Here is a 25,406-nt window from a genome sequence, read left to right as displayed (position 1 = left end):
TTGCTAGATGTTGATCCTCTCCACCTTTAGCTGAATGAGCGCGATGACTCAGATAATCGCTTTAGCATGGTTCACACTTTATCTGTCACAACAGGGGGACCCTCTGAACTCTTCCCCACTCCTGGTCTGCACTAACCTCTGTGACCCCCAGGCAAACACGGCCCATACTGTTAGCTCAGCATGGATGGCCCAGGGACTTAGTGTAGTGATGTGCCGTTGCCTCTATTTTTGGTTTGAGCTCAAACAACTTAAAAAGCCAGTTGTCATTGTAGTGGATTATGTCAAAGAAGATGTAAGTTCAGTAGACTTTAATTTGACTAACATACATTTTTTGATTACATATTCTTCTCTACAAATGTCCCTGTTTAGAAGTCATCTTTCTTAATTTACCCTACCTACTCCAGTGAAGCAATGACTTTTTACTTAAGTCACAGAACACAGGTAGCTGTGTGCCTTCATCAACTCCTGCTCCATAACACATTGTCACAGATCCGATTGTTCCAAGTGGCCAAAGTGTTGACATGCGAAAACCTCCGACACCTGGATGTATTGCTCTTTCCTTTTTGTCCTCTGCACCCACCCTGACTTGTGTGTGTTTGTCTCTCTCTAGGAAACGGCCAGTTCTGTGTACCTGGTCATGGAGGTAAGCTTCTGGTGTTGTCATGTTTGTCTTTGGCCCTTGTTTTGGTCGGAGGTTCGACATAAGCACCCCTGCTCTAACTCGACCCTTACTGAGACTGTAATTAGCTAGGTCCTTCGACTCGCAGGAAACATGTGCATTGGGGAGAGAATTAACTTCTGTATAAAGAAGGAAAAAAAAGCTACAGATCCTCGGTTGTGCCTAATCAAATTGCTATCAGACCTCAGGACAGCTATTGTGTTCAGTTAGGCTTAGGGTTGAACAATTCGGGGAACTTTCTATAATTCCCTGGTTTCCCAAAATCCCAGATGGAGGAATCAGGAGGGTTGGTATATGCAGGAAAACAGGAATCCTCCAACATGGATTTCTGGGGGAAAAAGGGAATTTATTGAAACGTCCCAGAATTTTACAAACCTATTTACAGTGGCAAGAAAACGTATGTGAACCCTTTAGAATTACCTGGATTTCTGCATAAATTGGTCATAAAATTTGATCTGATCTTCATCTAAGTCACAGCAATAGACAAACAGTCTCTAAACTAATACTACACAAACAATGATATGTTTTCATGTCTTTTTTGAACACACTGTGTAAACATTCACACTGCAGGGTGAGAAAAGTATGTGAACCTTTGGATTTAATAACTGGTTGACCTTCCTTTTGGCAGCAATAACCTCAACCAAACGTTGTCTGTAGTTGTGGATCAGATCTGCACAACGGTCAGGAGGAATTTTGGACCATTCCTCTTTACAAAACTGTTTAAATTCAGCAATATTCTTGGGTTATATGGTGTGAACCGCTCTCTTGAGGTCAAGCCACAGCATCTCAAATCGGGATGAGGTGAAGGTGTATTTTCTTCTGTTGAAGCCATTCTGTGTTTTGGATCGTTGTCCTGTTGCATCACCCAACTTCTGTTGAGCTTCATTTGGCAGGCAGACAACCTTACATTCCCCTGCAAAATGTATTGATAAACATGGGAAGTCATTTTTCTGTTGATGATAGCAGCTGTCCAGGCCCTGAGGCAGCAAGGCAGACCCAACCCATGATGCTCCCTCCACCATACTTTACAGTTGGGATGAGGTTGTTGTGCTGTGCCTTTTTTTTCTCCACACACAGTGTTGTGTGTTCCTTCCAAACAACTCAACTTTAGTGTAATCTGTCAAAGAATATTTTGCCAGTAGCGCTGTAGAACATCCAGAGTTATTTTGCTAACTTCAGACGTTGTTTTGTTTTTTGGACAGCAGTGGCTTCATCCGTAGTGTCCTCTCACGAACACCATTCTTGTTTAGTGTTTTATGTATCGTAGACTTGTCAACAGAGATGTTATCATGTTCCAGAGGTTTCTGTAAGTCTTTAGCTGACACTAGGATTCTTCTTAACCTCATTTAGCATTCTGCATTGTGCTCTTGCAGTCATCTTTGCAGGACGGCCACTCCTAGGGAGAGTAGCAACAGTGCTGAACTTTCTCCATTTATAGATTTTTTTTTTTACTGTGGACTGATGAATATTAAGGCTTTTAGATACTTTTGTAACCCTTTCCAGCTTTATGCAAGTCAACAATTCTTAATCTTAATCTATTTTGTTCTAGGCATGGTTCACGTCATGCAATGCTTCTTGAGAATAGCAAACTCAAGTTTTGTGAGGGTTTTTTATAGAGCAGGGCAGCTCTAACCAACATCTCCAATCTCGTCTCATTGATTGGACTCCAGGTTAGCTGACTCCTGACTCCAATTAGCTTTTGGAGATGTCATTAGCCTAGGGGTTCACATACTTTTTACAACCTATACTGTGAATGTTTAAATTATGTATTAAATATAGACAAGAAAAATATAATCATTTGTGTGTTATTTGTATAAGCACCCTGTGTTTGTCTATGGTTGTGACTTAGATGAAGATTTTATTTTTATGACCAATTTATGCAGAAATCCAGGTAATTCCAAAAGGTTCACATACTTTTTCTTGCCACTGTAGGCTAGTAGGTTTCATGGTTTCCATTGGGTCATGTCAACTTAACCGCCCTCCATCTATGAAGGTTCTGACTAAACACCTCAGTAGCTTAACAAAATAAAAGACCCAATTCCTGCTGAACTTGACCGTTTCTCTAGCTTTCTTGTTAAAAGGGAACTTGTATGTCTTACAGAGTGAAGTGACACAAGACAAAACCTGTTCAGAGTTATACAAAGGAGTCAAAACGTACCCCACCCAATGACCAGGCTTCATTCATATTAATGCTGCACCATCAGGGTCATTCAGTTAGCCGCCACCCCTCTCTCTCACACACACCTCCTTAGTGAGGAGTATTATGTATCTATCCCCGACTAAAACTTTGTACATTTGCTAAAAAATGTAATTTGATTGAGGGTAATGTCAGCCATTTAAAGCCTTAATGTTTCTTCAGCAATTCAACCTCTGTGTGTGTTGCTCTCTGCTGATTGTATGTCTCCTAATGTCATTCCCTTTCATCTCTCTATCTTTCTCTAGTACTGCAATGGTGGGGACCTGGCGGACTATCTACACTGTAAGTGGACTATTTCATCTGTCAAAAGCCCAGAGAAGCTCTCATTAGAATTGCTTGCTTTCCTTCAGTTGGGCCTCTGTAGCACATAGTGTGACAAATTCAGTGGGGGAAGGTTTCAGAGCACTCAGTGAAATGGGGGAAGGTTTCAGAGCACTCAATGAAATGGGGGAAGGTTTCAGAGCACTCAATGAAATGGGGGAAGGTTTCAGAGCACTCAGTGAAATGGGGGAAGGTTTCAGAGCACTCAATGAAATGGGGGAAGCACATAGTGTGACAAATTCAGTGGGGGAAGGTTTCAGAGCACTCAATGAAATGGGGGAAGCACATAGTGTGACAAATTCAGTGGGGGAAGGTTTCAGAGCACTCAATGAAATGGGGGAAGGTTTCAGAGCACTCAGTGAAATGGGGGAAGGTTTCAGAGCACACAGTGACTGGAGCCAGCTTGTGTGTGGAAAAATCTGGGTATATTGAAAGTCACCTAGAGCATCAAGGCAGAGTATTAGAGTATGTTGGCAAAGTGAAAATGAAAGCTGCGATGATGTAATGGTGGGTAATGAGGGTGTGGGCTGAAGCAACCAGGCCTCTGAATTTAGCACAGGAAGTTTAGGCCCTCCCTAGGTTTCTTGTTTATTTAGACTCCAGTCCCAGGCTACAGGGAAGCTGTGTTTTGATAGGCTGCTGAGGAACAGGTCTGGTGTTTCTGTTAGGATGCAAGGGGGGCACGCTGTCTGACTTCCACAGATGACTAAGGGGGGGGGAGGGATTATGACACCATCTCTGGGCCAGGGAAGTGATTGGAGAGAGAGGTCAGTGGGGTGAGAGCCAGAGGAAGGTGGAATGAGAGACGATGCCTCGTCTGGGCCTGTTTTTGCCGTTACATTTGGAAGTGAAATGAACATGCTTGTTATGGTCTGTGAAGCAAGGCTAACCACACGACAGTCAAATGGCACCAAAAAGAAAGTTCAGTATTGAAAAATAAGGTCATTTACATACTTTTGATAGTCAAATAAGGTGGAGTATTTTATTTTCCCTTAATGTCAGTCTGTCCTGTCCCACCCCTCCACCCCTAGCCAAGGGCACCCTGAGTGAGGACACTATCCGAGTGTTCCTGCAGCAGATAGCCGGGGCCATGAGGGTGCTGCAGGCCAAGGGGATCATTCACAGAGACCTCAAACCACAGAACATTCTGCTCTCCTACCCCGCAGGACGCAAGTCCCACTCTACCAACACCTGCATCAAGATAGGTAGGGGTGTGTGTGTGCACATGCTCAGTAATGCATCATATAAATGATAGAGACGTGTTTATAGCTGTGAAGATTACTTTTTCTTTTTAAATTTTTTTTTTTTAATAACTTTTCCACCTTTATTTAACCAGGTAGGCTAGTTGAGAACAAGTTCTCATTTGCAACTGCGACCTGGCCAAGATAAAGCATAGCAGTGTGAACAGACAACACAGAGTTACACATGGTGTAAACAATTAACAAGTCAATAACACAGTAGAAAAAAGAGAGTCTATATACATTGTGTGCAAAAGGTATGAGGAGGTAGGCGAATAATTACTATTTTGCAGATTAACACTGGAGTGATAAATGATCAGATGGTCATGCACAGGTTGGTGTGCAAAAAGAGCAGAAAAGTAAATAAATAAAAACAGTATGGGGATGAGGTAGAATGAATGAGTGCAGGGCTGAAGACTGAAGAGCAGAATTTTATACATCGTTAGTCCTTACTCATATTAATCCTTCTCAAGCCCATGTATCCTGCAGACAGAATTGATTGCCTTTGTGAAGACTGAAGCATGCTTCACAACAGACTGCTATAATCCTGATACTTCTTTTGAAACTTGCTCATTTATTTTTGTGTGGATATTTCTCAGTGCCCATTGATCTTGAATGTTAGCCTTTTTAACCCCCAAAGGTCGATGTACACACCCCCACAAATCTAATTAGCATTAAACAAAATCCCCATAAAAATCAGTCAGGCATCTGCCTATGTTGCAGTTCTGCATCTGTGGTGAAAGGTGACAGAGCTACAGCAGTGTTTGTCAGACCATGAGACATCCCGAAAATTGTTCTTCACACAAAATCGTCTGTAGCGTCGAACGGTTTAGCCTACACACTAATACCCCTCTATGGTAAGATGAGACTCTCACGAACACGTAGATGTTGCTTTAGGACGCCCACAGGTCTCACAAGACTTGTCCGAAGGTCCCCGGTACCAGTTGAAAAAATGAGTGGCACTATCTGTTGTTCCATGTAGTGAATCTGTTATTCAATGCGTTTGTATGGGCTAATAGCAGTAAGGCCTAAAAAATCATATATATTTATTTTGATACTTCAAGGGGTCTCAACACTTAAAATCAAATAGCTAAATGATCCTTGGTATGACCTTAAAACAATTTCATATAGTTTAGTAGAGGTGTTTTGACTGATTTCTTGTCAATGCTAATATTACAAAAAATTGCTAGCTAATCAACAACTGTAACAGTGTATTTGAGAGACAAGTGCTCGTTGTACAAATGTATTTGTTGCAATAAACATTTGGAGAGGATGTATAGTTTATATGTTATCAGCAATCTAAGCCAGCCCTGTCTGTTTTACACCATAGTTGTGTTCGCATCGGTTTTGTTGCTAAACAACCAACCTGTTTATTGCTGAATCATCTTTTCCCCCTTCTATCCCTCTCTCTCCTATTCCTCTCTCCAGCTGACTTTGGGTTTGCACGGTACCTTCAGAACAACATGATGGCTGCTACTCTGTGTGGGTCCCCTATGTACATGGTGAGCATTTCTAGTTCCTTACACACCCTCAAACAGCCTATGGTCATACTCCCTAGTGGCGCAGCGGTCTAAAGCACTGCAGGAGGCGTCACTACAGTCCCTGGTTCGAATCCAGGCTGCATCACATCCGGCTGTGATTGGGAGTCCCACAGGGCGGCGCACAGTTGTCCCAGTGTCGTCTGGGTTTGGCCGGGGTAGGCCGTCATTGTAAATAAGAATTTAATTGACTTGCCTAGTTTAATACAGCATTTGTATTTATTTGTATGTTTTATCTGCCATTAAGTACCATTTTTGATGTGGGCAACTCTGAAATGTTTTCCTGTATCCACCAGGCACCTGAAGTCATCATGTCTCAGAACTATGATGCCAAGGCTGACCTGTGGAGCATAGGAACCATTTTGTTCCAGTGTCTGACAGGGAAAGCCCCGTTTCAGGTGAGCACCATAGTCCTAACGATATAAGACTCAATCATACGCAGATATACCCAACTCAAAGAGAGGGTGTTTAAATGTTTAAAATGAATCCACTCAATTCAGAAACGGGTCATTCAGAGAAGGAGAGAGAGAAACAGACCCCCCCCCCCCCCCCCTCCTCGTAGCATATTGCCTGTTTCTGTTTGTTTCACATTCTTCAATAAAATACTCAATGTTGTCTATTTGCTGCTTTTCATTCAATCATGTAGTTGTTCTTTAGGCTATGGCCTAAAATAAATTAATTCATATGGTCAGAATGTTATACTTTGTAGCATAGGCTTCTGTTTTTATGAAAATATTACATCTGGTGAAAGGCCAACGACATTTGGTCCTTTCAAGACTGTTACATGACATTAGAAATGTGATTTCAGAGACACAAGGTAACAATAGTTTCTGATTAAAGGGACCAGAGTCCGTCTGTTACCATCATCATTATCATGATTTATATCATTCAAAATCACCAAATAATGTATTTAGAAGCCCACTAGGCTACTAACTTGTTGTCATTAAATGTCCTGGATAATAGAAAGGAAATACCTTTGGGTGTTCCTACAACAGCCTAGGCTATCCTACACAGTCACGCAAAGTAGCCGACCTCGGTGTCTAATCCCATGCACAGAAACATATGAAAACATTAACTCATTGCCTTGATGCCTTCTCTGCTAAATCTGTAATACCCTGGTGGTTTCTCTGTTAAATATTTAATACCCTGGTGGTTTCTCTGTTAAATCTTTAATACCCGGGTGGTTTCTCTGTTAAATATTTAATACCCTGGTGGTTTCTCTGTTAAATCTTTAATACCCTGGTGGTTTCTCTGTTAAATACTTTAGACCCTGGTGGTTTCTCTGTTAAATATTTAATACCCTGGTGGTTTCTCTGTTAAATATTTAATACCCTGGTGGTTTCTCTGTTAAATCTGTAATACCCTGGTGGATTCTCTGTTAAATCTTTAATACCCTGGTGGTTTCTCTGTTAAATATTTAATACCCTGGTGGTTTCTCTGTTAAATATTTAAGTATTTAAATATTAAAAATGTACCCTACTGTAAATCTGTAGACAATAGCAGATAATCAACATAAATGTAGGGGTATTGGGTTGGATCTTATGCGGATCACAACTTCCCTTGCGCAGCGAATGAGACCTCAACATGTTCTGGGCACCGTTTTCCACACTGGGTGTTTTTGCATCGTATGCTAGATCACAACAGCTGTTTGTCACTTGACTGTCAAGTATTTCCTGGATCAGAAGGAAATGATCCAGGATGGTTGACAATATCACTAGGCCTAACTAAACAGGTACCTAATGCGCATCCAACAGGTAAGTCGATTAACTTTGGCATAGCCTATTGAAGAACCATACAAAAGTTAGGTGACTCTTTCAGGAAGAAGCATTTGGATTTGTGTGCCCATGAAAAGTGTTTTCATCGCGTAGCCTAAAATATCAATATGAACGTTTGATAAAGCGGGGCTGCCGTTAATAACACACCTTCTTATAGACTCAGCTAGACTTGTCCTGCTGATGGGCCATAAGGGGTTGGAAGCAAATGTCAAGGAATTATCATAGGCCTAGTTTTATTATATTGATAATTAGATTCCATGAAGCAATTTGAAAGTAAATTAATTATTACACGCTTGAAATAACTTTTCTTTATATGTGAACATTTGAAATATATTCATATATTAATAGGCTTATCGATTTCACGTTATTCCCCCAACCTTGATTTATTTTCTGTGTCTAAAAGGAAGACAACAATTGCAGTTTATAAAAAATATATATATTTTATACAATATTCTGCCCATATGAACAAATGTATTTTAAGACATACATACGTGAACAAATATATGAAAAACTTCAGACGGGTTTTAAATGAGTTTACCCTCTAATGTATGCTTATGGATTAAATTTGTAAAGTTATTCGCCCAACCCTGTTTTATTTAGGTTATTCTGTTTAAAAGAAAGGCAGCGAATGCAGCACATTTTTATTTATTCAAGCCCTATATTCTGCCCATATGAACAAACTGACCACTAGCCAGCCGTCGTTCCCCAGCCATTTGCACACACTCATTGTACCTCAGGCAATTGCACACACGTGCTTTGCCTGCACTTCAATATTTCAGACTGGTATGGAAGCAATCTGTTTTGGTTTTCTCTCAGAGACTTGTCCAAACAGACTGACTTTTCTAAACAAACCGTCTTATCTCAACAATACTATTTATCCAGCCTTTCCTAAGTCTCTCAGGTAGGTCAAAACATGACAGTCTAATTTAGGGAAACCATAGAGGTGTCTTGTCTCTGAGAGTGAACTACATACAAGTAATCCAAACTGTCCAGACAGGATTTTTAAAGGTCAACTGACTGTTTCCACTTTAGATCTTTCCACTCTGAAAATAATTTGTGTGCATGCAAACATTCAAGTGATTTGTTCTGTCTGTATATAAAAAAAAATGGTATTGTATTTGTGAGACGTTCTATTGCACATTTGGAGCTGGTAACATAAGCATTTCACTGCACCTGCTATAACACCTGCAAATCTGTCTACACGACCATTCAACTTTGATTTGATGTGTGTGTGTACCCGTAGGCTAGCAGTCCCCAGGACCTCCGGCTATTTTATGAGAAAAACAAGAACCTCAGCCCCAAGTAAGTGTTCACGAACTGTCTGTTTTTAGAGACCGAGGGTTCAGATTTCTTAGATTTATTCTTTCACAGGTTTGTTGAATGTTGCTTCCATTTTAATGTACTAATGTTGCTTCCATTTTAATGTACTAATGTTGTGGGAGATCACATTTCATCATTGCCTGTGTTACAAATGACTTTTGATTATCATACTCTCTCACATACTGCTTTTAGCAGCTTTCACTACCACAATTGTAAAATTAACCATTTTTGGCAAATTGCAAAACATGCCCCTGATCAGTTGTTACAGCAGGAATTAAGTGTAAAGTACCATCACGCATTCATGGTGACTTGGGTGTTTCCCCTCCCAGTATCCCCAGAGAGACCTCCTGTCCCCTGAGGCTTCTGCTGCTGGGTCTTCTGCAGCGAAACCACAAGGACCGCATGGACTTTGGTCAGTCTGGCCACACTCATTATTTAAGAGATGTTTCAAATTGATAGGGTATCCCTAGCATGTTCCTCACTTTCAATCTTTTTCTCTTCTCATTGTAGAGGAGTTCTTCCGTCACCCCTTCCTGGAGGCGAGCTCGTCCATGAAGAAAAGTGACTAATAGTCCTTATTCATCCATCTTCCCATCCCTAACTGAAACCTCCAAACCATGCCAATATTGATTTCCACTTGTTTTCTTGGTGATTTTTGATGGGTTTGACTTAATTGGCCTATCTATCATATGAAGAGGACAGTCTGATTTATTACTTTGAGAATTGATATTGATATTTTTCTTTCATACAGCAACTCCTGCTGTGACCATGACGTGCTTTCCCAGCTCCACTTCAGCCAGCTCCTGTAGCAGCTCTTCCACCTCACACCTGGCCTCCCCACCGGTGAGTGTGTGTGTGCATCAATATATACATGCTTGTGTGCATGCTATACAGTGTATATACCATGTGTTTGTTTAAAGCATCTTGTAAACCGTGATTCAGAGGTGACCGTAGTAACTCATCCGTGGGGCCTCAGTCTTATCACTGATGATGTGTTCAACTCTGTGTGATAAGGCCCAGCTGTCTGACTTAATGACCCATAGGCAGAATAGACTGTTATTGCCCAACAGTTGTTAACTGAAACATACTAGGTTAGAGCTACTGTTGATCAAATCAAATTGTATTTGGTCACATAAACATAGTTAGCAGATGTTTTGCGAGTGTAGCGAAATGCTTGTGCTTCTAGTTCTGACAGTGCAGCAATATCTAACAAGTCATCTAACAATTCCCTACCAACTACCTAATACACACACATCTAAGTAAAGGAATGGAATAAGAATATATAAATATATGGGTGAGCTATGACAGAGCAGCATAGGCAAGATGCAATAGATGGTATAAAATACAGTGTATATACTGTCAGTGTGTGCTCGGTCTTGTGTTTGCTGGCTGGTATAGGGCTTTTTGTCTAATCTAGTGTAATGTGCTGCTGCCTGTGAAATGTGATGACACCCTTGTGATTATAGTCTGTTATCAGTGATACTGTATATGGTGGATGGTTGATTGTTTGAAACATAGACGGTGTGGGTAGTTCAGGGTCAGTGCTGTGGTCATCGTTCCTGCCTACCTCTCTCTTTCTCTCTCCTTTCTCTCTCTGCAGCAGTCCCTGGCTGAGGTCCAGCAGGTCCATACTAAGACACTCGCTTCTCCTACCCAGGATTCCCCTGGCTTCCTCCTCAAGGACTCGTCTGGAGGGGGCTGCAGCAGTAAGAACTCCTCCTGTGACACAGACGACTTTGTCATGGTACCCGCCCACTTTCCCAGTGAGTACACTCTCTACTCTACCAATGTACTCCCATAGAGCTCAGTCAGTGATGTATAGAATCCAGAAATTGTGAGTGAAGTTTAGAATTGATCACTTTCTCTCGGAGTAAGAAAATAAAGGTTTAAAGCCAGACTAATAAAATGTTACTTAAAAAAATATATATCTCAATGTATAGATGAAAGATGAATTTGTCATTTGGATCACTTCGAAGTGATACAAATGAAGATTTTACAAATTCTAAGTACAGCAGCATTGTTAAGAAATTGCAGGTAAGATTTATCCAGGTAATTATGACACATAGAACATGCACTAGGCCGATCTGTCCCTCTGATCCATCCACGACTACAGCAACACAATCTAGCTATATCCCTCTGAATACAAACAAGACTCACAAATGAGAGCTGAGTGACACAGAATAAACATGTAATTTAGCTGACAAATGCATGTCGTAAAGGTTATTAATATTGGCTCCTGTCTGTGTGTCTGTCTGCGACAGCTGATGATTTGCAGATTTGAAACCACTGGTGGGTCTGTTGTTAGAGTTGCTTTGATGTTGCTAGCTTGAGCTTCTTAATGAATTGTGGGCAATTTTCATTCAGCAGGGGATTGAGAATATTTTCCTAGTGCAGCACTTGCTAGTTTGACCATATTTCAGACTTCTCAGTACAATCTGTGCCAGCAGCATGCTGGACACTATGGATAATATTTACGAAAGTCAGCTCTGTCTACTGGGAAGTGAAGCAAGCTAACTAGGAAACAGATAGATCTGACCACACACGCATTGCTTGCAAATGTGCATAGCCTACCGTTGGGTGATTAGTTTACAGCTAAATAAACATTCATACTCTTGCAAATGTATCTGGAGTTGCTAGCTGGCTTATTGTTTTCCTCTTGGATGTGGAGTTTATTCTATTTATTCTGTTTATTCTAATGCAACCTTTTTGATGGCGAGTTTATTAAACCCTATAGTTGCTGAGTGTCAACTTTTCCAGGCAAGTGTTTGCACTGCAAGAGATCAAGCTTATAACAGCGCTACCATCGCATGGCAGTAGACGGCCTATATTGTTGAACATGTCTATGTCAATTAGAATTACATTTTAGTGCTGCAACGTTCATAGCTGACACACTTGTAAATTGTAATTTTTATGCAGTCGAGTAACCTACATGCTTGTCTGGTACTGACTGATGGAAGGGTGGCTGGCCCAGGAGCCACTTGAGAACTCTCAGAGCACATTATGACGTCTTGTCTGGGTTTGTTTACATTATGTCTTGCCTGGTTTTGTTTTGTCGCCTCGACAATTTGATATTTCATAATCACAAATTATTTAAATGAGACGTACTAAGTCTGGATTTAAGGATGTAGTAGGTTTCTACTCCAAGGTTTCATCAGTTTGGTTTGATGTGTTGCCATGGTTTCTCAGCAGGTGAGCTCACCTGTGAGGGGCCTACTGGAAAGGTGTTCCACGACAGTCTGATGAACAGCGGGTGAGTTTAGTGGTCAGGGTCGTACCTAGATGCTGATGGGAAATACACCCAATCCTACTTCTTCATAGTAATATAATATACATTATAATCACACAACTTTTGTGTTCTCAACTCCTCATTAGCTCTCTGCTAGCATTTGGTGGCCTGGGCAGTCAGGGCAAGACCCCACCCCACTCCCCCTCCTACAGTGGCTCCCCCAATCCTATCAGGTAAGAGCAAAACACACTCTTACTGGACAGGAATTAATTCTCAGTGTTCAGACAGATTAAACCATCTAGACATGCTAGTCAGGTCACCCTGGTAGCTGGGTAGTGTATTGTGCACTAAAAGCAAAGGTCGATGATATACAGTGCCTTGCGAAAGTATTCGGCCCCCTTGAACTTTGCGACCTTTTGCCACATTTCAGGCTTCAAACATAAAGATATAAAACTGTATTTTTTTGTGAAGAATCAACAACAAGTGGGACACAATCATAAAGTGGAACGACATTTATTGGATATTTCAAACTTTTTTAACAAATCAAAAACTGAAATTGGGCGTGCAAAATTATTCAGCCCCCTTAAGTTAATACTTTGTAGCGCCACCTTTTGCTGCGATTACAGCTGTAAGTCGCTTGGGGTATGTCTCTATCAGTTTTGCACATCGAGAGACTGAATTTTTTTCCCATTCCTCCTTGCAAAACAGCTCGAGCTCAGTGAGGTTGGATGGAGAGCATTTGTGAACAGCAGTTTTCAGTTCTTTCCACAGATTCTCGATTGGATTCAGGTCTGGACTTTGACTTGGCCATTCTAACACCTGGATATGTTTATTTTTGAACCATTCCATTGTAGATTTTGCTTTATGTTTTGGATCATTGTCTTGTTGGAAGACAAATCTCCGTCCCAGTCTCAGGTCTTTTGCAGACTCCATCAGGTTTTCTTCCAGAATGGTCCTGTATTTGGCTCCATCCATCTTCCCATCAATTTTAACCATCTTCCCTGTCCCTGCTGAAGAAAAGCAGGCCCAAACCATGATGCTGCCACCACCATGTTTGACAGTGAGGATGGTGTGTTCAGCTGTGTTGCTTTTACGCCAAACATAACGTTTTGCATTGTTGCCAAGAAGTTCAATTTTGGATTCATCTGACCAGAGCACCTTCTTCCACATGTTTGGTGTGTCTCCCAGGTGGCTTGTGGCAAACTTTAAACAACACTTTTTATGGATATCTTTAAGAAATGGCTTTCTTCTTGCCACTCTTCCATAAAGGCCAGATTTGTGCAATATACGACTGATTGTTGTCCTATGGACAGAGTCTCCCACCTCAGCTGTAGATCTCTGCAGTTCATCCAGAGTGATCATGGGCCTCTTGGCTGCATCTCTGATCAGTCTTCTCCTTGTATGAGCTGAAAGTTTAGAGGAACGGCCAGGTCTTGGTAGATTTGCAGTGGTCTGATACTCCTTCCATTTCAATATTATCGCTTGCACAGTGCTCCTTGGGATGTTTAAAGCTTGGGAAATCTTTTTGTATCCAAATCCGGCTTTAAACTTCTTCACAACAGTATCTCGGACCTGCCTGGTGTGTTCCTTGTTCTTCATGATGCTCTCTGCGCTTTTAACGGACCTCTGAGACTATCACAGTGCAGGTGCATTTATACGGAGACTTGATTACACACAGGTGGATTGTATTTATCATCATTAGTCATTTAGGTCAACATTGGATCATTCAGAGATCCTCACTGAACTTCTGGAGAGAGTTTGCTGCACTGAAAGTAAAGGGGCTGAATAATTTTTGATATGTTAAAATTTTTTGAAATATCCAATAAATGTCGTTCCACTTCATGATTGTGTCCCACTTGTTGTTGATTCTTCACAAAAAAATACAGTTTTATATCTTTATGTTTGAAGCCTGAAATGTGGCAAAAGGTCGCAAAGTTCAAGGGGGCCGAATACTTTCGCAAGGCACTGTACCCTTCTATAGTAAGAGGATTAGTGTGTAAGGCTCGATGACTGGCAAGTCAGTAAAGAACAAATTCTTATTTACAATTCATGGCCTACACCAGCCAAACCCTGTGCACCGTCCTATGGGACTCCAAATCACGGCCAGTTATGATACAGCGTGGATTCGAAATAGGGTGTCTATTGTGACACCTCTAGCACTGAGATGCAGTGCCTTAGACCACTGCGCCACTCGGTTGGCCAGTAGGTCAACCCCAAAGCAAGGGCTCTCTCGGCTCTCATTCTCTCTCACTCTGTTTGTCTCTCTCTCTTTCACTCTTTCTCTCACACACTTTTACATAGATTTTTTCCTCAGTATTTTTGCCGTTTCACTCTCTTAATGCATTTAACAGATGAAATGGTTAAACGTAACCAACTCCCCCTTTCTCTCTTCTTTCAGTCGTCCTAACGAGTTCTCTGGCAGTAACTGTGGTAACTATGGTCAGTCGGTGCCCATTCCGGTTCCCACTCAGGTCCAAAACTACCAGCGTATGGAGCAGAAGCTCCATTCCCCCAGCCAGGACGGCTCCCCACGGTCAGTGTATGGGCCTTCAGAAAGTATTCACACCCCTTAACTTTTTCCACATTTTGTTGTTACACAATACCCCATAATGTCAAAGTGGTATTACGTTTTTAGAATTTTTTATTAGTAAGTTCACCTTTTTGTTATGACAAGCCTAAATAAGTTCATGAGTAAACATTTGCTTAACAAGTCACATAATATGTTGCAGGGACTCACTGTGTGCAATAATAGTGCAACATGATTTTTGAATGACTACCTCATCTCTGTACCTCACGCATACAATAATCTGTAAAGTCCCTCAGTCTAGCAGTGTATTTAAAACACTGATTCAACCACAAAGACCATGGAGGTTTTCCAATGCCTCGCAAAAAAGGACACCTATTGGTAGATGGGTAAAAAGCATTAATCCTGTTTGCAATAAGGCACTAAAGTAAACTGCATGTCCTGAATAACGAACAAATTGTTATGTTTCGGGCAAATACAACAAATCAAATCAAATTTATTTATATAGCCCTTTGTACATCAGCTGATATCTCAAAGTGCTGTACAGAAACCCAGACTAAAACCCCAAACAGCAAGCAATGCAGGTGTAGAAGCACGATGGCTAGGAGAAACTCCCTAGAGAGGCCAAAACCTAGGAAGAAACCTAGAGAGGAACCAGGCTATGTGGGGTGGCCAGTCTTCTGGCTGTGCCGGGTGGAGATTATAACAGAACATGACCAAGATGTTCAAATGTTCATAAATGACCAGCATGGTTGAATAATAATAAGGCAGAACAGTTGAAACTGGAGTAGCAGCACGGCCAGGTGGACTGGGGACAGCAAGGAGTCATCATGTCAGGTAGTCCTGAGGCATGGTCCTAGGGCTCAGGTCCTCCGAGAGAGAGAAAGAAAGAGAGAATTAGAGAGAGCACACTTAAATTCACACAGGACACCGAATAGGACAGGAGAAGTACTCCAGATATAACAAACTGACCCTAGACACATAAACTACTGCAGAATAAATACTGGAGGCTGAGACAGCATCACATCACTGAGTATCACGATTCATATTTTCAAGCATGGTAATGGCTGCATCGTGTTATGGTATGCTTGTCATCGGCAAGGACTAGTTGTTTAGGATAAAAATAAACAGAATAGAGCTAAGAACAGTCAAAGTCCTAGAGGAAAACCTGGTTCAGTCTGCTTTCCAACAGACACTGGGAGACAAATTGAACCTTTCAGCAGGACATAACTTAAAACACAAGGCCAAATATACACTGGAGTTGCTTACCAAGAAGACATTGGCCTAGTTACAATTTTGACTTAAATCGTCTTGAAAATCTATGGCAAGACATAAAAATGGCTATCTAGCAGTGATCAACAGCCAACTTGGCAGAGCTTGAAGAATGTTATAAAGAATAATGTACAATCCAGGTGTGCAAAGTTCTTAGAGGCTTACCCAGAAAGACTCACATCTGTAATCACTGCCAAAGGTGATTCTAGCGTGTATCTAATCAATTTGGAATTCATGCTGTAACACAACAAAATGTGGAATAACTCATGGGGTATGAATACTTTCTGAAAGCACTGCAGATATACATGCATTATCTACACACACGCTTATATTAACCTATAGTCTCCTCTGTGGCACAGTAGTATAATTTCTGGCTTGGCGGTAATAGGGAATATTGTCTTATTTTGTGACTTCTCTGTTTCTCTCCCCACCACAGGCTGTCCACCCCAGTGCGTCGCTGTAGCAGCAATAGTTCACTGGGATTTGGAAGGACTGGCCCATCTCTGCCTTACCCAGGAGGCCACGGGGCCTTGGCTGGCCTCCGCAGGCTGTCTGTAGGAGGGGCCAGACCCTTCCAGCTTTCACCTCAAGGTCTGCCAGAGTGCACTGATGTGTCATAAAATGTATCTTTTTCTCTCCTCTTATTCTTCTTCTTTCTTTCCCCCCTCTCATTTCCCTCTGTGTCTGAAGTGGGTACCATCCCTGAGCTGCCAGGGCAGGTGCGCCCGCTGGGCACAGACACCGGTAGCGGGGGGTCGCAGGATGGAGGTGAGAACCCAGAGTTCCCCTCCTTCTTTCCCTTTTCGTCCCCCTAACTTCTATGTTGACTGTTTTAGTGTTTTGTTAGTGGTGGATGTCATGGTTAAACTGGTCAGGGGCACTGGAGACTCTTGCTTTGTATCCCAAGGTTATCCACTTCCTGTTGGCTTGATCAGTGGGGTTTAAAACTGACTTAAAGGAACCTTTTGATGTTTTACTTCCATGTGTCTTTCCCTCACCTTGTCAGTGTGTATATAGTTAGTCCCTCATCTAATATAATATATATTGATTGACATTTCATTATTCACATTTTGCTGCACTATTATTCCTCCTCTAACCCCTGTCCCTCTCCAGCTCTCCAGTTCCTCGACATGTGGCCTCCCGCTCAGCAGCAAGGCCTGGTCACCCGGCTTCACAGCGCCCCATGTCTCCTCGAGGCTGCTAGCAGGGGCGGCAGGCAAAATATCAGAAAGCAGCACTCTGACCCAGTGGTGGCCAACCACCAGGCAGGCATGGTGACTATGCGGCCCCTGCACTCCTCCCCCAGGCTGAGTGAACTCATGCAGCGCAGCCCCCTCCCCACCATTCTAGGATCTCCCTCGAGAGTAAGTTTATGTTTTGGACAGCGCATCAAGTATAAGACCTATGCTTGTGTTTACAGGAAGCTGAGGTATCCAGCAAATGGCTTTAATCAGTCAATCTCACTGTCCATAGTCTTTACATTCTCTACTTTGGCTGAGTCTTGCCTCTGACACTGACATCCTGTCTACAGGCCATCCCACCCTTTGAGTTTCCAAAACCTCCCAGCACCCCCAACCTGGTGACCTTCCTGGCCCAGCAGGGCCTGGTTCTGGCCCCGCCTGGCAGCAGGACTGCCTCAGACCACAGGGACCCAGGACAGCCACCCACTGGGCAGCTTGGTCAATACAGCCATAGGACCGCAGAGGACAACAAGAGCTTTGGCAGGTCTCAGAGTGCAAGTCGTCTGTCTGACATGTTGCTGATGGCTGCATTTGGAGGGCCGCTGGGGGAGCGGGGGAGCAATGAGAACCTCGGCTCTAACAGAGGAGCCATAGACATCACAGGTGGGCTTAGTAGAGCTGTTTACCAAGTTTTACTCTTCAGTAGATGACTACCTGAATGACTAAAGAGAGAGCTACTATGTTCATGAACTGAGCTTGACTAGATGTGTGTATATATGTATGTATGTATGTATGTATGTGTGTGTGTGTGTGTGTGTGTGTGTGTGTGTGTGTGTGTGTGTGTGTGTGTATATGTATATATTTGTATGTGTGTATATATATATATATGTATATATGTGTGTGTGTGTGTGTGTGTATATATATATATATATATATATATATATATATATATATATATATATATATATATATATATATATATATATATATATATATATATATATGCATACACACACACATATACACACACACACACACACACACACATCAGTGACTGACTGGAGATCCTTGTTTAAAGTTAAGCAACTTCGTTGGTTAACTCTTTGTATGAATGTTCAGCAAGACTAAACAGATTTCTTCACTCACTTTTTCAACTGGGGTCACGGTATCAATTGGGTGACATTCCACAGGGGTCAATTTCAACACTTAAACCTTTGAAAAAGAGACAAGGATCCCATTTTATTCTAGATGAGATAAGGTGGAATATCATGCTAGTCAGTTTGGTCAGGATAGAGGCTTTCAGTGTGGCGTTCAGCTTTGGACTGTAACTGTAGCACATTTGGCGTGCAAAACCACACAAAGAGCCAATAATTTTTCACGGTTGCCTGTCTAAGTGGGTCAGTGAAAGTTGATTCTGATAAGATGGAGGTTTCCTTACTGGTATATTATGTTTCAACATACTAAAACATTAACTGTTTTTAAACCCCTGCTGTTGGAGGACATCAGGTTTTATTTATACTGCTCTGCTAATAATATGGGCAAACTGGATGTTAAAAGCATGCATCTAACTACCACGGTAAATGACTACTTGCTCCACTGCACATAGCTAGGTCATTAGTTACTATGGTTCATATTCTCTGGCCTATGTGTTTCTAATTAAAAAAAATAACCTCTCCAGAAATAAGTCTCTCACTGTTGCCGCCTGCTATCGACCCCCCTTCCGCTCCCAGCTGTGCCCTGGACACCATTTGTGAATTGATTGCCCCCCATCTAGCTTCAGAGTTAATTCTGTTAGGTGACCTAAACTGGGATATGCTTAACAACCCGGCAGTCCTACAATCTAAGATAGATGCCCTCAATCTCACACAAATCATCAAGGAACCCACCAGGTACAACCCTAAATCCGTAAACATGGGCCAAATACACCTCCGCTGTTTTCAATCTCAGCGATCACTGCCTCATTGCCTGTATCCGCTATGGGTCCGCGGTCAAACGACCACCCCTCATCACTGTCATACGCTCCCTAAAACACTTCTGCGAGCAGGCCTTTCTAATCGACCTGGCCCGGGTATCCTGGTAGGATATTGATCTCATCCCATCAGTCAAGGATGCCTGGTCATTCTTTAAAAGTAATTTCCTCACCATCTTAGATAAGCATGCCCCGTTCAAAAAATGCAGAACTAAGAACAGATATAGCCCTTGGTTCACTCCAGACCTGACTGCCCTTGACCAGCACAAAAACATCCTGTGGCGGACTGCCATAGCATCGAATAGTCCCCACGATATGCAACTGTTCAGGGAAGTCAGGAACCAATACACGCAGTCAGTCAGGAAACGCAAAGGCTAGCTTTTTCAAGCAGAAATTCGCATCCTGTAGCTCTAACTCCAAAAAGTTTTGGGACACTGTAAAGTCCATGAAGAACAAGAGCACCTCCTCCCAGCTGCCCACTGCATTGAGGCTAGGTAACATGGTCACCACTGATAAATCCATGATAATCGAACATTTCAATAAGCATTTCTCAACGGCTGGCCATGCCTTCCTCCTAGCTACTCCAACCCTGGCCAACAGCTCCATCCCCCCCGCAGCTACTTGCCCAAGCCTCCCCAGCTTCTCCTTCACCCATATCCAGACAGCAGATGTTCTGAAAGAGCTGCAAAACCTGGACCCTCTCTTTCTAAAACTCTACGCCGCCATTGTTGCAACCGCTATTACCAGCCTGTTCAACCTCTCTTTCGTATCGTCCGAGATCCCTAAAGATTGGAAAGCTGCCGCGTTCATCCCTCTCTTCAAAGGGGGTGACACCCTAGACCCAAACTGTTAGGCAGGGCAGGATGGATATAGGTCTCTATCTAAAGTCTTTGAAAGCCAAGTTAATAAACAGATCACTGACCATTTCGAATCCCACCGTACCTTCTCCGCTGTGAAATCCGGCTTCCGAGCCAGTCACGGGTGCACCTCAGCCACGCTCAAGGTACTAAACGATATCATTAACCGCCATCGATAAGAGACAGTACTGTGCAGCTGTCTTCATCGACCTGGCCAAGGCTTTCAACTCTGTCAATCACCGTATTCTTATCGGCAGACTCAATAGCCTTGTTGTTTCTGATGACTGCCTCGCCTGGTTCACCAACTACTTTACAGACAGAGTTCAGTGTGTCAAATTGGAGGGCATGTTGTCCGGACCTCTGGCAGTCTCCGTGGGGGTACTACAGGGTTCAATTCTCGGGCCGACTCTTTTCTCTGTCTAAATCAATGATGTCGCTCTTGCTGCGAGCGATTCCCTGATCCACCTCTACGCAGACAACATCATTCTGTATACTTCTGGCCCTTCCTTGGACACTGCGCTAACGATCCTCCAAACGAGCTTCAATGCCATACAACACTCCTTCCGTGGCCTCCAACTTCTCTTAAACTCTAGTAAAACCAAATGCACGCTTTTCAACCGTTCGCTGCCCGCACCCGCCCGCCCGACTAGCACCGCCACCCTGGACAGTTCCGACCTAGAATATGTGGACAACTATAAATACCTAGGTGTCTGGCTAGACTGTAAACTCTTCTTCCAGACTATTAAACATCTCCAATCCAAAATCAAATCTAGAATCGGCTTTCTATTTTGCAACAAAGCCTCCTTCACTCACGCCGCCAAACTTACCCTAGTAAAACTGACTATCCTTCCGATCCTCGACTTCGTCGATGTCATCTACAAAATAGCTTCCAACACTCTACTCAGAAAACTGGATGCAGTCTATCACAGTGCCATCCGTTTTGTTACCAAATCACCTTAAACCACCCACCACTGCGACCTGTATTCTTTAGTCGGCTGGCCCTCGCTACATGTTCGTCGCCAGACCCACTGGCTCCAGGTCATCTATAAGTCTATGCTAGGTAAAGCTCCGCCTTATCTCAGTTCACTGGTCACGATAACAACACCCACCCGTAGCACACGCTCCAGCAGGTATATCTCACTGATCATTCCCAAAGCCAACACCTCATTTGGCCGCATTTCCTTCCAGTTCTCTGCTGCCAGTGACTGGAACGAATTGCAAACATCGCTGAACTTTTATTTCCCTCACAAACTTGAAACATCAACTATCTGAGCAGCTAAACGATCACTGCAGCTGTACATAGTCCATCTGTAAATAGCCCACCCAATCTACCTACCTCATCCCCATACTGTTTTTATTTTATTTACTTTTCTGCTCTTTTGCACACCAGTATCTCTACTTGCACATCATCATCTGCTCATTTATCACTCCAGTGTTAATCTGCTAAATTGTAATTATTTGCTCCTATGGCCTATTTATTGCCTACCTCCTCATGCCTTTTGCACACACTGTATATATACTTTCTTTTCTCTACTTTGTCATTGACTTGTTTGTGTTATTGGCTTATTTATTGTTTACTCCATGTGTAACTCTGTGTTGTCTGTGTCACACTGCTTTGCTTTATCTTGGCCAGGTCGCAGTTGCAAATGAGAACTTGTTCTCAACTAGCCTACCTGGTTAAATAAAGGGGAAATAAAATACATTTAAAAAATGATTAGTGCTGTGTTTCTGTCCGTCAGCACCCTCTGGTGATAGTGCCATGGCTGCAGGCTCAGCCAGCCCAGCCCAGGTGGTGTTCACTGTGGGCTCCCCACCCAACAGCAGCACCCTACCACACACCTCCAGGACCAGGCAGTACTCAGGTAAATTCTCAGCAGCCTGGTGATGTCATCCTTTACTCAGCACAGCACCACTATGTAATGTGTTAAAAAATTATATTGATACCAATGATGAAAAACAGCAGTAGAGTATACAATAGCACAGTTTGGTAAAGGTTACAAATGGTACAATTTGGATATTGCAGTATGAAACAAAAAAGTTTGTGGTAGACCATAAGATTCCCTCCTCCCACAATCCCAGGTCCCCGTAGACCTGACCCTCCCATCCCCCCTCCCCAGCTCCCACCTGCCAGGAAGATAGTGAGACCCCTCCTAGCTGTCCCACCACAGAATTAGAATGCGACCGGCTATGGCGATCTCAGTGGCAACGATGTACACAATACATTTCCCTATGTTAGCCATGATCTAGTGCCTGTTCTGAGCTTCTTGCCATGTTCTAACCTCTACTTTCTATAGCAGGCTCCTCCAGCTCTATCAGCCCAGTGGGGTCCTTTACTAGCCGATATCAGACAGGCACCTATCTGGAAGGCTTCGAGGATCCCTCCAGTCCACGCTACAGCTTCACAGACCCCATCACGGCCAACATGGGGGGACCGGTCACCTTCCTGGCCCCTGAGCTGCCAGAGGAGACACTGATGGCGGTGAGAGGATGAGAGTGGGCATGGGGTGGGATGTGGGGTTGTTGCTGTCTGTCACTCTCTGTCTCTGCATGTTTCTTTCTGTCACTCTCTCTGTCTCTGCATGTTTATTTCTCTCATTTCATCTCTGTGTCTGTATTAAGGAATGCCCATTAGAGGGTGACACGGGAACAGGACTCCCGTGGGTCTTGCAGGTCCAGTGGTATTCCAGCAGGAATGGGAGTGAAGTTCTAGAGTCAAGTTCAGGACAGGACAGAATCGACACTCCACAATAACGGGCAGTAGTTCTAAACAGAGTTTGTTTGGGGGGTTAATATGTATTGTGTGGATAATTTCAGGAGGAGACTGTTTGTAGGGCTAATAGTTAACTTAATAGAAATCTATTTAAAAAAATCCATGGTCATTTTGCCCCTCCCCCTCATGTCGGCTCAGTCTCGCTCCAGTTGTAGCCAGTCACTACTTTACCTCAAATGCATGCAGAGATTTACACAATTCCACATGTCCATATCCATGAGTTCATCCAACTCTGGGTAAGTACAAGGGCTGTCTTTAGAAAAGTTTGTGGTCATATGCACATCCTTAAAAACATAGGTGCAGGGCTAATAAAGAATACTAGTATAGAACATGAAGGCCCTCACACTGTTAAAGCTCCCAATTCACTACTTTATTGACAACATTTTCATCCCAAACAGATTCTCATCAAGTCAAATAAAGTGCAAGGGCTGCCTTCATTGCCAAAATCTTATAATGTGGTTATTATCACCTGTGTGCAGCCGAGGCAACTGTCTCGTGAGCGCAGAGCAGCAGCCAAACGCAGCAGTTGCTATGGATACTCAAATGCAGAGCGGCTCTATCGCATTAGTGGAAACCAAGACTGTTCTCAGGGCATATCTGCCAGTTTTGAATAGCAGAAGTGACTTTTTGTAGCAGGTTAGGAGAATTAACGTGACATGTTAAGATAATTAGGTTTGTAATAGCGAACTTTGTAGTGGTCAATGTGAGTGACCTTGTCTCTCTCTCTCCCTCTGACTGTCTGAGAGCAGCAGGAGCACACAGAGACCCTGAGGAGCCTTCACTTCACCCTGGACTTTGCCTGCTGTCTGATGGAGGTGGCGGGAGTCAGGGGGACCGGGACTGGGGCTGTGGCTGAGCAAGGGGACACCTCCCCACCCTCCCTCCTGCAGCAGCAGAGCCTGGTGGCAGACCAGATCAGCTCCCTCAGCCGGGAGTGGAGGTGAGAGCCACCAGCCAATAAAGCTCAACCAGTTCTACCACTATTACTGAAACGACTTTGTCCAGTATTTCCTTTTAATGGAAGAGGAGCTCTTTACAAATGGATGATAAAAGCAAGTCAGACTTGTTTACTGCTCACTTTGACATTCAGAGACACTTTGCGATGACTGTAGCACTAGCTAAAAAACTTGCCATGAGTCTGATCTGTGTGTGTTTGTGTCTCAGCTATGCGGAGCAGCTGGTGTTGTACATGAAGACTGCAGAGCTCCTGTCGTCTGCCTTACACACAGCCATGGAGTGCATCAAACAGGGCAAACTGTACCCCTCTGCTACTGTCAAACAAGGTAAGACCCAACAACCTTACAACATGGCTGATTGGAGAAGCCAAAATGAAAAGCCAACATTTACAGGAGGATATAACATTAAACCTAAGTAGTAGATGATATATCAGTAAATATTCTTGAGCCCAACCCTACTTGGAGTAGGTATGCTCTCTGTCTGTATATAACACTGTTCCTCTCTTAACCCTCTCCTCTGTGACTGTGTGTTTAGTGGTGAAGAGACTGAACAAGCTTTTCAAGTCCAGCGTGTCGTCCTGCCTCTCCCTCAACGCCCGGCTGGAGCGCTTCTTCTCTAGGAAGCACCGTCTCATGGACCACATTAACACTATCACCGCCGAGAGGCTGCTGTTCAGCCACACCGTTCAGATGGTGAGGGAGATACTGTGTTCAGCTCAACACCGTTCAGATGGTGAGGGAGACACTGTGTTCAGCTCAACACCGTTTCTGTCATCTCAGCATCTGATCTATTCTTCAGCATCTGATCTCTTCTTCACCCTCTACTAGGCTTGTGGTTGACTCGTTTAACCATTTATACAGCTACATGTTTTCATCAACCAAGTGCATGTAGTGTGTAGCTGTCATAAAGTGATATTTGAGTTAACCTGATAATAAGGAGTATGATTGGGGTCTTTGCTATTATTCACCCATACTTCCAAATGGAATCCCTTGTATTCAAACCCATTTACAAACCTTTATCGCGGCAGTATTCCTCTCTCCTCTCTGACTTTGCCCACTAACTCCCCCTCTGTCTCTCCCCAGGTGCAGGCTGCTGCTCTGGATGAGATGTTCCACCAGGGAGAGGCGTCGGTGCAGCGCTACCACAAGGCCCTGCTGCTGATGGAGGGCCTGTCCCTGCTCCTCACCGAGCACGAAGACATCCTCATCGTTACCAAATGCAAGTCACTTCTCATCTCTCACCACAACCCCTTACCTAGATCTGGGCTAGCAAAATAGTCTTAGCAAAAAAATGTATATTTAATTTACAATCTGTAGAAACTATGAGAATAGGAAGGTTCTTTTGTGAAACAGCACAGTGGAAAAAATATATGGCAGCTAGAAATCAAAACTGGATGCTCTTCAGAGATAGTTGGGAGGGGTTGAGAATAGCTGAAGGATGGGACTAAAACAAACAAAAGAGAACGAATGTAAATTATGAACTGGTTGGTTTATAATCAGACTGTATACCATGGGTATGACAAAACATGTATTTTTACTGCTCTAATTACGTTGGTAACCAGTTTATAATACCAATAAGGCAC

The 25,406-nt window shown here is 43.1% G+C and overlaps 1 protein-coding gene across 8 annotated transcripts in view; it reads left to right on the top strand.

The window, feature by feature from the left end:
* LOC139408581 (serine/threonine-protein kinase ULK1-like) overlaps positions 1-25,406 on the top strand; it is a 35,546-nt gene that overhangs the window by 7,049 nt on the left and 3,091 nt on the right. The window contains exons 4-26 of one of the 8 annotated variants that reach the window (XR_011634300.1): positions 611-643; positions 3,122-3,158; positions 4,229-4,402; positions 5,864-5,937; positions 6,270-6,371; positions 8,992-9,050; positions 9,398-9,480; positions 9,579-9,629; positions 9,820-9,911; positions 10,669-10,831; positions 12,255-12,318; positions 12,441-12,527; positions 14,693-14,827; positions 16,527-16,681; positions 16,781-16,858; positions 17,204-17,454; positions 17,622-17,934; positions 21,837-21,959; positions 22,392-22,576; positions 22,717-23,807; positions 24,032-24,150; positions 24,359-24,516; positions 24,907-25,042. Coding sequence is in view for 6 of the 8 variants with exons in the window: in XM_071152638.1 (XP_071008739.1) it covers positions 611-643; positions 3,122-3,158; positions 4,229-4,402; positions 5,864-5,937; positions 6,270-6,371; positions 8,992-9,050; positions 9,398-9,480; positions 9,579-9,629; positions 9,820-9,911; positions 10,669-10,831; positions 12,255-12,318; positions 12,441-12,527; positions 14,693-14,827; positions 16,527-16,681; positions 16,781-16,858; positions 17,204-17,454; positions 17,622-17,934; positions 21,837-21,959; positions 22,392-22,576; positions 23,617-23,807; positions 24,032-24,150; positions 24,359-24,516; positions 24,907-25,042 (2,863 nt within the window). In the remaining 2 variants the exon portion in view is untranslated. Of the gene's footprint in view, positions 1-610; positions 644-3,121; positions 3,159-4,228; positions 4,403-5,863; positions 5,938-6,269; positions 6,372-8,991; positions 9,051-9,397; positions 9,481-9,578; positions 9,630-9,819; positions 9,912-10,668; positions 10,832-12,254; positions 12,319-12,440; positions 12,528-14,692; positions 14,828-16,526; positions 16,682-16,780; positions 16,859-17,203; positions 17,455-17,621; positions 17,935-21,836; positions 21,960-22,391; positions 22,577-22,716; positions 23,808-24,031; positions 24,151-24,358; positions 24,557-24,906; positions 25,043-25,406 lie in introns of all 8 variants that reach the window. The other 7 variants (XM_071152639.1, XM_071152640.1, XM_071152638.1 and 4 more) reach the window with 7 other exon arrangements.

The sequence above is a fragment of the Oncorhynchus clarkii genome, chromosome 5, assembly GCF_045791955.1.
Source record: "Oncorhynchus clarkii lewisi isolate Uvic-CL-2024 chromosome 5, UVic_Ocla_1.0, whole genome shotgun sequence".
NCBI lineage: Eukaryota > Metazoa > Chordata > Actinopteri > Salmoniformes > Salmonidae > Oncorhynchus > Oncorhynchus clarkii.
Note: the sequence above shows the minus strand (reverse complement) of the source record. Positions and strands in the feature narration are given on the sequence as shown.